Source organism: Cantharellus anzutake (genome assembly GCF_015039405.1).
Source record: "Cantharellus anzutake strain C23 chromosome Unknown EI90scaffold_14, whole genome shotgun sequence".
In the NCBI taxonomy this organism is placed as follows: Eukaryota; Fungi; Basidiomycota; class Agaricomycetes; order Cantharellales; family Hydnaceae; genus Cantharellus; species Cantharellus anzutake.
This window is the reverse complement of record NW_024066964.1, coordinates 150,261-166,957: the sequence shown is the minus strand read 5'-3', so window position 1 is coordinate 166,957 and position 16,697 is coordinate 150,261. Positions and strand designations below refer to the sequence as shown.

General features: G+C 46.8%; 1 protein-coding gene across 1 annotated transcript; it reads right to left on the bottom strand.

The window, feature by feature from the left end:
* Positions 1–962: 962 nt before the first annotated feature.
* EI90DRAFT_2914389 (uncharacterized protein) lies at positions 963–1,370 on the bottom strand (the record flags this gene model as incomplete). Its single annotated transcript, XM_039054525.1, has 1 exon — positions 963–1,370. A coding segment is annotated over one exon (408 nt), but the record flags the coding sequence as incomplete, so codon positions are not given.
* Positions 1,371–16,697: the final 15,327 nt, after the last annotated feature.

The following is a 16,697-nucleotide window of genomic DNA, read 5'->3' as shown; positions in this document are numbered from 1 at the left end:
TTAATTCAAGTTAAAATTCAAATTAAACAACTCTACACAGAATTACACCCAGACAAATTAAGAAATTACAATAGAGGAACAGCTCCACAGGGCTTGGTTTATCTGTAAGTCAATTCTCAGAAACTTTTAGAATAACCCATTTAGCCAAAACACTCGGATTGGTACTATAATTACAACAAATATTACTAGTACACTTCCCCATCCTAACTAAAGAACCAGGGAACAGCTTGGTGTGGTCTCGTTTGAACCTCCCAACTGACCTTCCTTCGTTCTCTCCTTCACCGTGACAACCCAGCTTCATCCAAGGTCGACGTGGCACCTCCATGTGACCCGTTTTCACATGTATATAAACCCAGCCGAAGCAGGCCTGAAGAAGCAGCCTTCTTCTCATTCCCACTTCAGGCAAGTGTTTCAACCTAGGTAAGCTTTTCACCTTAATAACAATACATTCCTGCTTCAGCCTAAGAAGCCGCACAGGGACATCCACCCAAGTGAGGGTTACCCACCATACAGTCTCACTGCCCTGCCACCATCCAGGCCGCTAATGTGGAGCATCACACCGCTACCCCCACCTCTTCAGAGCTGTCCCTGACAGTGCCCTAACACCTATTTATGTATATATAGTTACATAGAGGGCAGGCCCATGAATGGCAGGACTGAGTGGAGCAGAGTTAACAGGTTTATAGGGTAGCCGACTGAATATTACTGATGAGTTGGATTACAGGGTTAGTGGGGTGATGGGCTATAACCCAGGAATGGAAAGGAGGGATCAGCCCAAAGGTCGACTTGCAGGGCAGGCAAGTGAATTGCCCAGTGGAGGTGGGGGTGTGCTAGCAGACGTTGGAGCTGTCCGGAGGCCTTTGGGGCTCCGTACTTAGGGAGGCATAGGTAATATATTGAATTGAGGGGGTGGTGACCATCAGGGGTGTCAGAGGGGATTGTGGAATATGGAGGCTCCAAGGTTAGTGACGAAGGAGTGGAGGTAATCCAGAAGGACCAGAGGTAGTGGAGGGTGATGGCCATGGACGGATATGACAGAAGCAGTAGTCCAAATTAGGGTGAGGGAGAAGTGCAAAGTATAGAATACAAGCAGTGAAAGTGCCTAGGGGGTCTATGAAGCTTGGAACAGCGCTCCCCTTGAGTTGCTGAGGCCAAGGTCCCTCCTTGCTAAGTCTCCAATTCCTCTCTGGGATCATCTGCAACCGCTGCTCTCTAACAGTCATCATGAGTGCCTCCAGTTTGTATGCAAAGTACCTATGTTGTGTGTTGGTGAACTTCTCGGACATGAATGTGGTGGGGTGGCAAGTTTGCCACTTTTTGCCTTGTCCAATTGGTGCACCCATGCCTGCTGGGCATGCATCTGTTGTAACCCAGATGTGGAGTTTCTCCCTCTCTTCTGTCAAGAGGTTTTCTAGTGGGTTCTACTGGACAGGCTTCAGGATTGGAGCCCTGCATGCAAGACGTTTGAGCTTGTTGAAGCACTTCTGGTGGAGTGGGGTCCACCTGAATATCTGCTTGTTTGAGCAGATTGTTTGCAGTGGCCCTGTGCAGCCACTGACATTCAGCATGAATATCGATAGATATTCTACCATTCCCAGGAATCATAAAACTCCTGTGGTCCACCAGCTCTTGCCAGTTGTGGATTTTTCCCATTTTATCCACTTGAGCATGGATGCCTTGTCCATCCATGCAGCTTCATAAGACATCTAGGATTGGAGCAAACAGCTGGAATTTCTTCCAGCTTATGTAGAACTTCGCCCCTTGAGGCAAATGAACAACCACAATAGTGCTTTATTGTGGTTCTCCACCAAGCTTGTGCTGGTGAAGATATCATCAAACCAGACATGTAAGCGTCTGCCTATTTCTCCTTGTAGTTCCCAGGTCAGTGTGCACTGGAAAGTACAAGGGGCATTGCAGTCTCTTTGCTGCATTGTTTTGGAGTTGTACATTGTAGGAGAAATAACAGTCACCCTATGAAAACTTGTTATGGAAATATGCCAGAAAAATCACAAAATCCCCATACGACAAGTAGGAATGAGAGGATAGAAGGACCTGAATTATAACGAATTTTTATGACTACATACAACAAATAGGAAGATAGAAAATTAATAAAAATACTTCAAGCTTAGCATCAACAAGACAAAATGCTTGGGAGAATTTATAGCGAATATCAAACAAGGAACGAGATCAATTGGGTAAGATCTGACTATAAAACCAACCAGAAAACCTCCACGGAAACTGTTTTCCCACACCTGCATGCATAGCTGAGGCCGGAAGTACCACAGAACAAGGATTCTGTAGGAACCAATGCCAAACTCGATGTTGTGTTTATAATAGTGAATGTAGAGGCCTTTTAAATAGATTCAATAAAGGAAATTTCAGGAAAAACTACCAAAAGACAATGGAGGAATAGCCAAAATTCATGGGAAATGAGGACAATGTTCAAAGGGAAATGCAAAGAACAACCAGTAATGACCGAGATGAGTTTGATAGCTCATTAAAAAGGAAGGGATCTATTCTTAATCCATGGAAACTTTCATAGTAAAGGTTCATGCATCAACAAGATATTCATTAATGGGTTCAGCGGCATTGAAGTCATAGCTCAGGGAAACGTCAATGTTCACGCAAAATCCATATTTAAAACACATAACAAAATTTACATGGAAAATATGATAAATAAGAAACTACCACTATGCAAAGTATCAGGCCAAACGGCCCATCCATTGTGAAGTTACACCAGTGACAGGAATAGAGTATTTCACACTATGTCAAAGGACATGTGAGGGTGGCGATGCGAAGGGAACTGGCCACCAGAACCAAGATCTGCACTTCGGGAGATCGCAAAGACCAATTTCTGTCCAAATATGGAAAACTATTGTCAAAACAAAGCATGGAGAATGTGAAAACACCTTAGATTGTGAGGGAAAAATCTGAAATAAATTATGGAAGCCTGTATTGAGGATACAAACACCAACGCATACAATAAATCCCGAAAAATTAAACAGAAACGGCACCTGCATACAAATGAGTATGAGAACAACACACATGATTACCAATTGTGCAAGCAAACTTTTGCTAACTTGACAAATATCAAGAGTTAGAGTACGACTTCAGTACTGTTAGAAAGGTTGGATTAAATGAAAATTCATGATGCTGAGAATGTGAAAAACCATTCAAAAATGAGTGAGATATAAGGACATGAAGTTAGTAACCTGGAGACACACAGAAAGACAACTTCCCAAGCCCCGAATAAAACTCATAAAAATATGATATCATTGAGGACGACTTATTATAACAACAAACAATACATACAAAGGACTAGGATGCAATAATACAAATGGGAACCAGGGGAAATGGATGAACACCACAAAAAACCACAAAACTATGATGGACCATGGCAGGAATTTTAGGGAACGATATACTAATAAGGCAGAGAGCTCTAACACATTCATTTGATCAATTCTTAACTACTAGCAACTCTTATTTTGGTTCTAAACTTGAACAATTTCACTTGTTTATCATTTCAAGTCTCATTTCAACTAAATGTCACTGGATAAAGATAGAATAAATCAACTGAAAGTCATAGTGCAGCTGTACGTGCAGTAACTCAAAGTCTGAATTCAGAATCACCAAGTCATAGCGAACTTAATTGTTAGAACGTGCGGATTCGGACGACTCCGGAGCGGAATCGGAGACTTATCATGGAAGGACCTCGGCCTCAGCGACTCAGGCGGAGTGCTGTGCCATTGCTGGTTGTCCTGGGGGTCCCTAATTTCGGATCTAGCAGAGGGAAAGTCTCTTGGGGGGGAATTCCAGTCGATTTCGGACTCAGGTTACAAGTTACTAGGTACATTGTATATAAGGAGGGGTCCGGAATCAAAAGGAACAAGGGTAGGACAAAAGGAGACAAAGGGAGATGGAAAGAGGAACAACACCGAGGGTCAAGTGTTTGACTCAATGGTGTTTCCCAAAGGAGGAATGAAGGGCCAAGGCCCAAGGAGGAAGGAAGGAGGATGGGAGTCGGGAATGGCTAGCTGACTGAATAGAAGGAAGCAGCAGCCCAAATAGGAATGAGGGAGAATAGCGGAATTGAAATGGACAATGCAATAGTTGCAAGGTCCGGAGTAAGTCCGGAAAGTCCGAACTCGGAGGTTAAACTCCGGAATATTGGCAAAGGTAATTAAATGGAATGAGCTAACCAATACAATGGGTATAAGCGGAGGTGGGGTCAAAGTCCGAGGTTGGAGCTAAGACCGGAGGTTCCGGAGACAAGATGTGAACGGAATACCGGAGCGGAGGCCCGGAGTTGGGAGCATAGGTTTTGCGTACTCGTCTGGAAGGTGTCGAGGTTGGGGTCGGACCCGGAACGTTCCGGAGTCGGACCGAAGGTGGTGTCCGAGCCGGAGGTGGGATAACCTCTTGGGAGTCAGCAAGGAGGAGGTGACAGAAGGGAAATAGGACTCCGGAAGTCGGAGTTTGGAGTTCCGGGAGCCCGGAGCGGAGGTCGGGATTGCATGGATATGACATTAATGGTAATGAAGAGGAATTTGAAATAAAGAACTGTGACAAATGCAGCACAGTCAAGTTCTAATTAAAACATTAAAAATAGCTTAGGTGAGGAGGGACAATAAGGATTCTAGGCACAGTAGAACTATAGCATGAAAAATTCATTTTTATTCAGTTTGAGGAAAATACACTGTAAATAAATCCTGTAAATATGAGGCAGAGTGTGAAAAAGGAAGGCAACCCAAGGAGTATAAAAGGGAGACCCTTTCTGCGACTTTGCACCCCCCTCAGAGAAGTAAGAAAATAGAGTATTATTTTTCTCAAGCATTTCCGGTTATCACTCCAGTGTGAAAAAGTGAAATACAGTTAAGATTGCCACTGTAGTAAAAGGCAGCAATTAGGGAGAGAAATATTTCTACAGGAGAGCTGGTTAACACTCCAGATTTCAAAAGTGTAGACAAAACAGTTATATTGCTACTGTTAAAACAAGCAGTAAAAATTAGACAAAAATAAGACAAGGCCAAGGGACTCCTCAGACACAATCTAAACTCATTGACAGAGCAGAATCTTTGAAAATTCACCAAGTAGAAGATTTATTTCAGGTTAAAAACCCAAATTTCACGATCCTACACAGAATTACACCTAGATAAATTGAGAAATTACACTAGAGGAACAGTTCCGCAGGGCTTTGTTTATCTGTAAGTCATTTCTCAGAAATTTTAGACTAACCCATAAAATAGAATTAGCCAAAACACTCAGATTGGTACTAAATTTACAACAAATCTACTACTACACTTCCCCATCCAGACTAAAGAACCAGGGAACAGCTTGGTGGTGGTCTCATCAGAACCTCCCAACTGACCTTCCTTTGTTCTCTCCTTCAGTGCACAATGCCGCATATGCTTGGTGGACAAGCATGAGTGGAAAAGCATTTGTACAATGGTATGAACAGGCCGAAGCTGTGGCAGTGTAAGATCTCATCAATTGATGGCAATGGTGAAGGTGATGGAGAGTATGGAATATAATCAGGCAGATCGAAAAATGATCCACTAGATCGATGTTGAGGGGGTGTGTTAGATCAGGCGGATTTGGATGACTCTGGAATGGATCGGAGACTTAGCATGGAAGGACCTCAGCCTCAGCAACTCATGCAGAGTGCTGTGCCATTGCTGGTTGTCCTGGGGGTCCCTAATTTTGGATCTAGCAGAGGGGAAGTCTCTTAGGGGGGAATCAAGTTGATTTCGGACTGAGGTTACAAGTTACTAGGTACATTGTATATAAGGAGGGGTCCGGAATCAAAAGGAACAAGGGTAGGATGAAAGGAGACAAAGGGAGCTGGAAAGAGGAACAACACCGAGGGTCAAGGGTTTGACTCAATGGTGTTTCTCAAAGGAGGAGTGTGTCATATCTGTGCATACCCGACCCCGACCCGACTTCTGGACCTCCACCCTCTTCACCTCCGGAGTCATAACCTACCGCTGCCATTCCGATACTCACCTTCGGTCCTGGCAACACACCTCCTCCTTACCTCCCCGACCCTATCTCCGTCCACTCCGATACTCACCTTCGGACCTGACTACTCCCCTTTCCGCCACTCCTTCTCCCCTTACCTGTCCCCTCTCTCCTCCCTCCGTTACTCCTCTGCCACCCTTCCGCCAAGTTACAACCTTCCACCGCTGTCCCGTACTTCGCACTCGGACACCGCTCGTACCTTGCTCCGAGCCTCCGTCATAGTCCCTACCTCGGACTTTGACTCCACCTCGGTCTTAGTCCATTGCATTGGTGACCTCATACTACGTAAATGTCATATCCGTGCATACCCGACCCCGACCCGACTTCCGGACCTCCACCCTCTTCACCTCCGGAGTCATAACCTACCGCTGCCGTTCCGATACTCACCTTCGGTCCTGGCAACACACCTCCTCCTTACCTCTCACCACCCTCCTACTACTCCGCTCCCCCTTCACAACACCTCCACCCTCCCGTTATCCTCCTACGCTTCCCCCGTCCGCTCCGATACTCACCTTCGGACCTGACTACTCTCCTTTCCGCCACTCCTTCTCCCCTTACCTGTCCCCTCTCTCCTCCCTCCGTTACTCCTCCGCCACCCTTCTGCCAAGTTACGACCTTCCACCGCTGTTCCGTACTTCACACTCGGACACCGCTCGTACCTTACTCCGAGCCTCCGTCATAGTCCCCACCTCAGACTTTGACTCCACCTCGGCCTTAGTCCATTGCATTGGTGACCTCATACTACGTAAACACCATTGCCAATATTCCTCAGACTTCCAACCCCGCCTCCGTAACCTCCGTAACCTCCGCAACCCCCGAGCTTCGTGGACCACCTTCGGCACTCTCGCCGCCTGTAATGTATTTCTCGCGTTTTCCCTTCATCCCTATTTGGACTACTGCTTCTTTCTATTCTAGCCAGTTAGTCATCATCCCCACTTCCCCTCATCCTCCTGCCCCTCTGGGCCTCGCCCTCTCTACCTCCTTTCGGACGTATCACAGGTCTTGCCCTATGACCTTCGGTACCGCTCCGCTCCCTCTACCCTTTGTTCCCGTTCGGACGTCTTCGTTCCGATTCGGCCACCCTTTGTTCTCTTTGTGCTTTTGCCCCTTCCATTATATATATCGGTGCTTGTACATACTCGTTTTGGTTTAGTCCGAAATCGACCTGAAATGCCCCCAAGAGACTTCCTGCTCACCTACTGTGAAATTAAGGACCAAATGGACAAACAGCAATGGCACAGCGCTCCGCTTGAGTCGCTGAGGCCAAGGTCCCTCCACGCTAAGTCTCCGATTCCACTCCGGAGTCGTCCGTTTCCGCCCCATTCTAACAGTAAACACCATTGCCAATATCCCTCGGACTTTCAACCCTGCCTCCGTAACCTCCATAAGCTCCGCAACCCCGAGCTTCGCGGATCGCCTTCAGCACTCTCGCTGCTTGTAATGTATTTCTCGCGTTTTCCCCTCATCCCTATTTGGACTACTGCTTCTTCCTATTCTAGCCAGTTAGTCATCATCCCCACTTCCCCTCATCCTCCTGCCCCTCTGGGCCTCGCCCTCCCTACCTCCTTTCGGACGTATCACAGGTCCTACCTTATGACCTTCGGTACCGCTCCACTCCTTCTACCCTTTGTTCTCCTTGTGCTTTTGCCCCTTCCATTATATATATCGGCGCTTGTACATACTCGTTTTGGTTTAGTCCGAAATCGACCTGAAATGCCCCCTAGAGACTTCCTGCTCACCTACTGTGAAATTAAGGACCAAATGGACAAACAGCTATGGCACAGCGCTCCGCTTGAGTCGCTGAGGCCAAGGTCCCTCCACGCTAAGTCTCCGATTCCACTCCGGAGTCGTCCAAATCCGCCCGTTCTAACAGAGTGGAGGGCCAAGGCCCAAGGAGGATGGAAGGAGGATGGGAGTGGGGAATGGCTAGCTGACTGAATAGAAAGGAAGCAGCAGCCCAAATAGGAATGAGGGAGAATAGCGGAATTGAAATGGGACAATGCAATAGTTGCAAGGTCCAAAGTACAGTTCTCCAATAAACCGTTGCAATGTTTTGCACTTTTGACTTCATGACCTTATAGCATGATGATAATGTATTCTAAAATTTCAAAAAAATATTCGAAACATGTAATAGTATCCCATTTAAATATGTACCAGTTATGTAAGCAATATGTCCATTTTTGGTAATGTTATGTAATTTACAAACCACCCAGGTCATTGCAACAGTTTATTGGAGTACATTTTTGGGAAGGGAAAATGGCATTAATTAATACTTTGTATAGCCACCTTTTGCTCTAACCACTGCCTCAATCCTCCTAGGCATACTCTCAATCAGATTCTGGCAAACACTTGGATCTATCCTATCCCACTCCTCCTGGAAGCGATCCCACAGCTCCTGAACACTCCTTGGAGGTTCTTCATATTCCCCAAGCTTCCTCTTTACATGATTCCAGAGATGCTCGATTGGATTAAGGTCTGGAGACTGTGAGGGCCACTTCATGACCTCGATATAGTGGTTATTGAACCAGTTTTGGGCCTTTTTGCTGGTGTGTTTGGGGTCATTGTCCTGTTGGAAGAGGACATGGGCTGAGTTTTTGTGATAATATGATATGGTTTCCTGTAGTTCCTCATCCAGAATTTGGCAGTACAGATCCCCATCCATCTTCCCATCAATCTTGCATGCCATTCCAACCCCATCCCAGGTCATACAACCCCATACCATGATGGAACCTCCACCAAACTTTTTTGTGCCTTGCACCAACCTGTCAGTGAGAGGCTCCCCCACCTGCTTCCACACCCATTTCCTCCCATCTGAGCCCAGACGATTCACCTTAGTCTCATGAGACCATACAACTCTCTTCCAGTCCTCTAGAGTCCACTCCTTGTGGCTGAGGGCAAAATCCATCCTGTCCCTCTTGTGACACCTGGTGAGCATAGGCCTTTTTTTCTTCACCACTGCTTTCCAACCAGCTTTTTTGAGCCCTTTACATACAGTCTCAATGGAGAGGGATGTGTCATTGATGTTTCCGAGTCTTCAGGTGACTTGGGATGAGTTGTCAGCCTTCCCAGAGTTGATGAGACGACAAGCATGGCGGATATCAGTGTCAGAAAGCTTGGATGGACGACCACCACTGGGCTTGGGAACATCAGAACGGTGTTTAGACCATAGGCGAGTGACAGTGGAGTAATGGTGGCCAGTAAGAACTGAGATTTGGTGAGCACTATGGCCAGAATCAATGAGGGAAAGGATTTGTTCAACTGTTGAAGTGGCTAAAGGATGCATTTTGGATTTAGGGCCTTATCATGTGAACACATGATATTCCTATTTTCTGTTCAGCCTGGGGGTACTCCAATAAACCATTGCAATGACCTGGGTAGTTTGTAAATTACATAACATTACCAAAAATGAAAATACTGCTTACATAATTGGCAGATCTTTAGATGAGATACTTTCCCATGTTCCGAATATTTTTTTGAAATTTTCAAATACATTTTCATTGTGCTATAAGGTCATGAGTTGAAAAGTGAAAAACATTGCAACAGTTTATTGGAGAACTGTAAGTCCGGAAAGTCTGAACTCGGAGGCCAAACTCCGGAATATTGGCAAAGGTAAATAAATGGAATCAGCTAACCAATACAATGGGTATAAGCAGAGGTGGGGTCAAAGTCTGAGGTCGGAGCTAAGACTGGAGTCCTGAGGTGGAGATGCAAATGGGATTCCAGAGCAGAGGTCCAGAGTCAGGAGCATAGTTGCATACTCGTCTGAAAGGTGTCGAGGTTGAGGAATGTTCTGGAGTCAGACTGAAGGTGGTGTCAGAGCTGGAGGTGGGATAACCTCTTGGGAGTCAGCAAGGAGAAAGGTGACAGAAGGGAAGCAGGGCTCCGGAGTCAGTTTCGGAGTTCCGGGAGCCTGGAGTGGAGGTCGGGATTGTATGGATATGACAGGGTGTATGGAAGTTGTAGGGGTGATAGCATTCTAGCCACATATTAATAACTGGGGAACACTGCCTGAAGCGGCAGACCCCACTACTCCTACCTCGCATGTGTCATATCCATCTATGGCCATCGTCCTCCACTACCTCTGATCCTTCTGGACTACCTCTGCTCCTTTGTCACTAACCTCAGAGCCTCCATATTCCGCAATCACCTCTGACTCCCTTGATGGTAACCACCCCCTCAATTCAATATATTACCTACACCTCCCTAAGTACAGAACTGTCAGGGCACACACCCTGACTAGCCCGGACCTGGACCTGCACCCGCATGTGCGCTCTGCCCCGCATGCTCCATGCGCCGCATGCTCCGGGCCCAGTTCCCACTCTTCATGTGACTTCCGGGTATCCCCGGAAGTTTTCGCCATATTGGGCCACTGTGGGAAAGTGAGAAGTTAACCTTCTTCTCACTTTCTTACCCACAGTAGGTTGTGCCTTAGGATAGGCTGTTCACACACAGGGCTGTGGGCTATAGAGAGAGGGGTCATGGGGACCTGGGGTCCATCCCCTGACAAGAACCCCAAAGGCCTCCAGACAGCTCCGACGTCCGCTAGTGCACTCCCGCCCCTGCTGGGCAATTCACTTGCTTGCCCTGCAAGTCTACCTTTGGGCCTATCCCTCCTTTCTGTTTCTGGGTTATAGCCCACCATCCTGCTAACCCCATAACCCGACTCTTCAGTAATATTCAGTTGGCTAACGTTTAACTCCATTAGCTCCACTCCATTCAGCCCTGCCATTCATGGGCCCACCCTCACTGTAACTATATATACATAACTTGTAGATAGTTTACACCCTAGTGATAAAATCGACTAGAGTTAATCCCCCTTTTTAGTTCTCACTGCCAGTAAGTAAATTTGGGCACGGATGTGTAACTTGGCACAGCGCTCCTGGTCTGAGTTGCTGAGGCCAAAGCCCTCCACCACAGAGACATATCCTTCATCTCACATCCGGTCTCTAACAGCATGCATGTTCACTCTCAACATTGCTATTGGCTGAGACAAAGCCCAAGATTCGCTCTGATTTCAGGACCATGTAATTTACACAGCAGCCATGCAATGAGTGGAATAGAACTGTATGGGGCAGAGAATGGACCCTGGGTTTGGGGGTCATACAGGACCCTGTGCATAGGACAATTGAGTTTGGGAGAAAAAAACATAGGACCCGCTATGGAGTAGCAGGAATTGGTAATTATGCATAGAGTGAAATTTGGGACAATGCTTACCTACATGACTGACATGACAAGGAGGGCAAATGATTGTAGTACCTATATAACCTAAAGCTCTACTGTGAGACTAAAATGTAAAGCACTGAATAAGATGCTTACTTTGAAACCCACATAAGTCAAGCTGACAAAGGGCATACCAAGATGCACCTCTATGTGCACCATCTGACTGATAAATGCATTTTGCTTCTTCATTGCTCATAGAGGGGATCCAAATGCAAAAACAGAATGGATGAGAGTGGTACTGAGGATATCTCCCTGCATGATCATTTAGTTGTGATGGAGGAACTACTTTTCCACTTGGGTACTGTGGGCTGTAACAACTTGGCTCAGCAAATATAAACTAGTAAAATATGTGGACATACCAATCCCAATCACAATACATCCCTCCTCAGGAATGCAAGCCTGCTAGCAGCAATGACATGCTGTAGAGGTGCCCATTTATGATGAAAAGCTTCAGAACTTTGATGATGATGATTTTGGAGCATACTTAGTTGGGAGAGGGGATCCTATGGAACTCTCTTGAGTTTTTTCTGACGATTTTATGAACCACGATGGAAAAACCTTTCCCAAAAAGCAGCAATGAATGCTGTTGTCTTGATCTCTGGGCAGGGATAAATATCTATAACATAGAATAGATGGTGTAGGCAGGATAACCACCCATGCACAGAGCCAGCTTGGATACCTGCTTCCACAATTAGAAAACCACTTTCATTCACACAACAACACAGCACGAATTTGGTATCTAAAAATAGTGCTAATTCTTGCGATTCTGACGATACTAAAAATATTCCAAACGGTGGAGAATTGACAGAGTTCTGCATTGGACAAGTTAGGCATGGGAGGTCATGAGCATGTGCAGGTGTGGGAATCTCAAGCGGCAACCCAGAATTCCAGCCTCACTCATTCCCATGGTGTCTAATAAATTGGTAAAAATGTTTATCGGCTGTGTGAGAGTTATCTCCAGCTTCATTTCTAATTTCGGCTCTTAATCCCATAAATCCATTGAGAAATCGCTTATTTTCTTATATTTTCATATTTTTGCCATCATTTCAGTTATTGATTGATATTCTTTTATTGCTACTGTTACCCTTTTTTTATTATTTCGCATACCAAGGTATGCAGGTGCCATATGGCACCAATATTTCCCATCTATTAGTTCTAAAAATAATTATTCCTCATATCCTGTACATATGTCAGGGCTTGGTCCTCAAGGACAGCCTGGCCTCAGGGCTGGGTGTGTGCGATGTTCTGGGTGCCTCAGTGATAGACCCTGTCCTCAGCTCCTGAAGGGACTAAGTGGGGATTGAGTTGTCATGTATTATGGAGGGTAGCTACAACTTGCCTAACAGGGATTGAGTTGAGAAGAAGGGTAAGTTTCCCTATTCCCTGCTTGGCTACTATAAAAGGGAAATGTACTGTACAGTTCATAACATGACTATGGGTAGAAGCTGAGCATGTTCCCATGATTTGGAAAAGGTGTCACATGGGTTAAGGCGAGTTGCTCACCTTGACCCATGTGAGAGTTGGTGAGAGTGTGTGGAATTCCAACAGTAGGAATAAGGGCAGCTGTTTAGCTCACAATGAGTGAGTAGTGGATGCTGAGCCTGGACCTTGCAGAAATCCTGGAGAACCCACATGGAGTTAAGGATCAAGAAAAGTCAAGTTACACAAGAAAGTAGAGTTTAGGGAGAGTTTGGCTCCACAAGCTTAGTCAGCATAGAGAGCTGTGAGCCCTCTTTCAACAGCCAGCATTTCAAGTTGCACTGTCATATCCATACAATCCCGACCTCCATTCTGGGCTCCCAGAACTCCAAAACTGACTCTGGAGCCCTACTTCTCTCTCCCTCTCCTCATTGGTCAAACACCACACCAAGATCCTGAGCTGATCAATGCAAGTCACTCCTCATACATCAACACTTCATCTCGCTCCTTGTGTTCCACCACCTCCTTCATCGGTATTGTAGTAGGTATATCCAGAGACCCATTCAAAGGCCTTCATGGATTCAGGCCTAAGAAAGGGATACTGACACATCCATACATACCTGATCCCAATCTAACTCCAGGACCCCCTGCTTCACCACCCCCAGAGTCCTACCCTACCTCCATCCAATCCGATATCCACCTTCGGACCAAACACCACACCTCCTCATTCCTCCCATCACTCCTCACATCACCTCCTCTCCTTCCATCCCTCTCCTACCCTGTCCCCGTCCACTCCGATACTCACCTTCGGACCTGACATCATTCCTCCTCTTACTCCTCTTCTCATTCCTCTCCTCACTCCTCTCCTCCATTGTTAGGTACGGGTCAGCAAACGGGGACGACTCAGGGGACAAGGCTCCAGGGTTGTTGGGCTTCGGCCTCAGCAACTCCAAGAGAGCACTGTGCCCACCTACTGTCTCAATGCCCACATTTCAAAGTGGCTTGGGGCTGCCTTGTTAGGGGGGACAAACCTAGTCGATATTCAGACTAAAGTTATAATAATGTAATATACCTATATATAGTAAGAAACTGAATGGGTCAGGTGACAAAATGAAACAAAAGGAAACAGAATAAGGGCTGGCATCTGGGTCAGAATGCATGGTCGTGACATCCATCCCACTTCTGCCAACTGTCAGGGACGCATCTGGGGTAGAGGGGGTCTGGATGTATCGCCCAGCAGAGGGGCCCTTGCAGGGTGTAAACTGGGCGTGTGTACTGGCAGGTCCGGAAAGGGACAGCAGTCCCTGGCCACTCAGACTGAAGTGGAGAATGTGAGAAGAATGTTACTTCTTCAGTTCCCACTTCAGGTACATTTATGTACATGTGGCTTGAGTCACATGACAGGTGCCACGTCATCCTCAGAGACAGCTGCAGCCATCTGGGTGTCCCCATGGGGGATCCTGAGAGCGTCCACTGCATGCGCGCGTGCTGGGCACAGCAGGAAGCCATCTGGGGTGTCTGGGCCAGACGGGTCAATAGTACATTGATGCAAAGGAAAGTGGTCCATGTAGATAGAAGGAATAAACAGGAAGAGAATGGTGAGAAGAATGAAATAAAGAAAAGAGAAGAAAGAGGGAAGGAGGGAGGAGGGAGGAAGGAGAGGGATGGACAGCGGGGCAGCAGGTGAGGTGTGGCTGGGTGGGTCTGGGTGGACCTGGGTCAGGCGGGTGTGCCCTGACACCAACCTCTGCCAAGTTACAACCTCCCACCACCATCCCGTTCCTCATACTTGGACACTGCCTGTACCTTTGCTCTGAGATTCCGTCATGGTTCCAACCTCGGACTTTGACTCCACCTCAGCTTAAGTCCATTGCATTGGTGACCTCATTCTACATAAACACCATGGCCAATATTCCTTGGACTTTTGACCCTGCCTCCACAACCTCTGTAAGCTCTGCAACCTCCAAGCTCCACGGACCATCCTAGGCACTTTCACCGCTTGTAATGTATCTTCGCACTTTCCCCTCATCCCTATTTGGACTACTGCTTCCTTCCATTTTAGCCAGTTAGTCATCAACCCCACTTCACCTCATCCTCCTGCCCCTCTGGGCTTCGCCCTCCCTACCTCCTTTTGGATGTACCACAGAGTCTAACCCATGACCTTTGGTACCACTCCACTTCCATCATCCCTTTGTCTCTGTTCAGACACCTTTGTTCCGATTCAGACCTCCTTGTGCTTTCATCTCCCCACTATATACAGGCGCTTGTACATACTTGTTTTGGACCTTCAGTCTAAAATCGACCAGAAATGCCCCCTAGAGACTTCCTGCTCACTGCTTCTGAAATTAAGGACCAAATGGACAAACAGCAATGGCACAGCACTCCACATGAGTCACTGAGGCCAAGGTCCCTCCTTGCTAAGTCTCTGGTTCCACTCTGGAATTGTCCGCTCTCACCCGGTTCTAACATGCACTACCATTACTGTTTAGCACTTACCATCAACCATCAAATGTCAGGGCACACCCGCCTGACCCAGCTCCACCTGGCCCCACCTTACCCAGTACCCCACTGTCCACCCCTCCTCACCTCCTCCCTCTTTTCCTTTCCCTCTCCTCATCCCCACTTCCTCACTTTCTTCCTATTTTACTTCCTCTTTATTTTCTCTTTATTTCACATGGACGACCTTCCTTTGTACCAATGTACCCAACCTCAGGCAACTTCCCGCTGTGCCCAGCATGCGTGCTTGCACCAGATGCCCTTGGGATCTCCCACAGAGACACCCAGGTGGTTATGGCTGTGTGCAAGGGTGACGTGGCATCTGTCATGTGACCCAAGCCACATGTATATAAACATACCTGAAGTGGGAACTGAAGAAGTAGCCTTCTTCTTGTTGGAGAATGGATATCTGTTCCCATCAGTATAGAGTTTAACAGCCTATACCGGCATGGTCAAATGGGCGAGTTGTGTAATGGTAGCACACTGAGAGGTCCTGGTTTCAATGCCAGGCTTGTCCATGATTTTATGTCCTTGTCTTGTGACCTGAACTGTATCATTCAGTTGGATCTCATGGAGTAAGTCCCACAGGGCAATGTGAAATTTCTTCACTTCTCATCTTTCCACTTCAGTCTAAGTGGCCAGGGACCGTTGTCCCACATCAGGCCTGTCAGTATGCATGCCCGATCCACCCCCCACCAGACTCTCAGCACCGGACGCTACACCCGGGCCTCCTCAACCCTGGACGAGTCCCTGACATCAAACCACTGAATGGGGATGTTGACTTGAGTAGCTCTAAATTGCTGAAATTCCTTAGGCGACTCCCCCACCTTTGTTGCATGTTGCAAATCAGCCATCTCAGTGGCTGAGTATACTCAGAAAGGGAGCTTCCCTAGCTAATGGTGATGGCATGGGAGGAATGTCTGCTAGAAAGCCAGTTGTTCAAATTCCTGAGCACTGGGCTTGCTAATGTTAATGTTTCATGCAAAAGCCACCTGCCAAGCATGAGAAGCATTGGCCAAGGTTCCACATATAAGACGAAAAGATGGACTAGCGATGTTGACACTCAGTCTGCTATGCGTGAACTAGAAATATATTGGAAGTAATCACCTAGCAATGTTGACGCTGGTGTACGAATATTAGATACATGTTGTTAAACACATAAGGGAAGGAGAAAACTTAGACTCACCTCAGTCCGCTATGTGTGAACTGAGGAGAAGTCGTAAGGTCCAAAAAATTGGTGTTTTATAGTCAGGCAATATCAATGTGCACTGACTTTAGTAACAACTGATCCAGAAAAGGGAAACAAAGTAAATCTTAGCGCTGCAAGACTCAACATCAACAACGTGAGTTGGCCTCAGCATACACTTGTATCCCAAGAAATTTAACACTGCAACACCCATGGGCTTCTAAGAGGGAAGTTGGTTGTGGCAGCAAACAGCCCTGTGCCACATTGCCATGATGAGTCATTTTGGACTCGTGACCAAAATGTTTGCTTCCGTGACCAAGCCACCCAACCGCTGGTAGGTCCGGAACATTCCGGTATT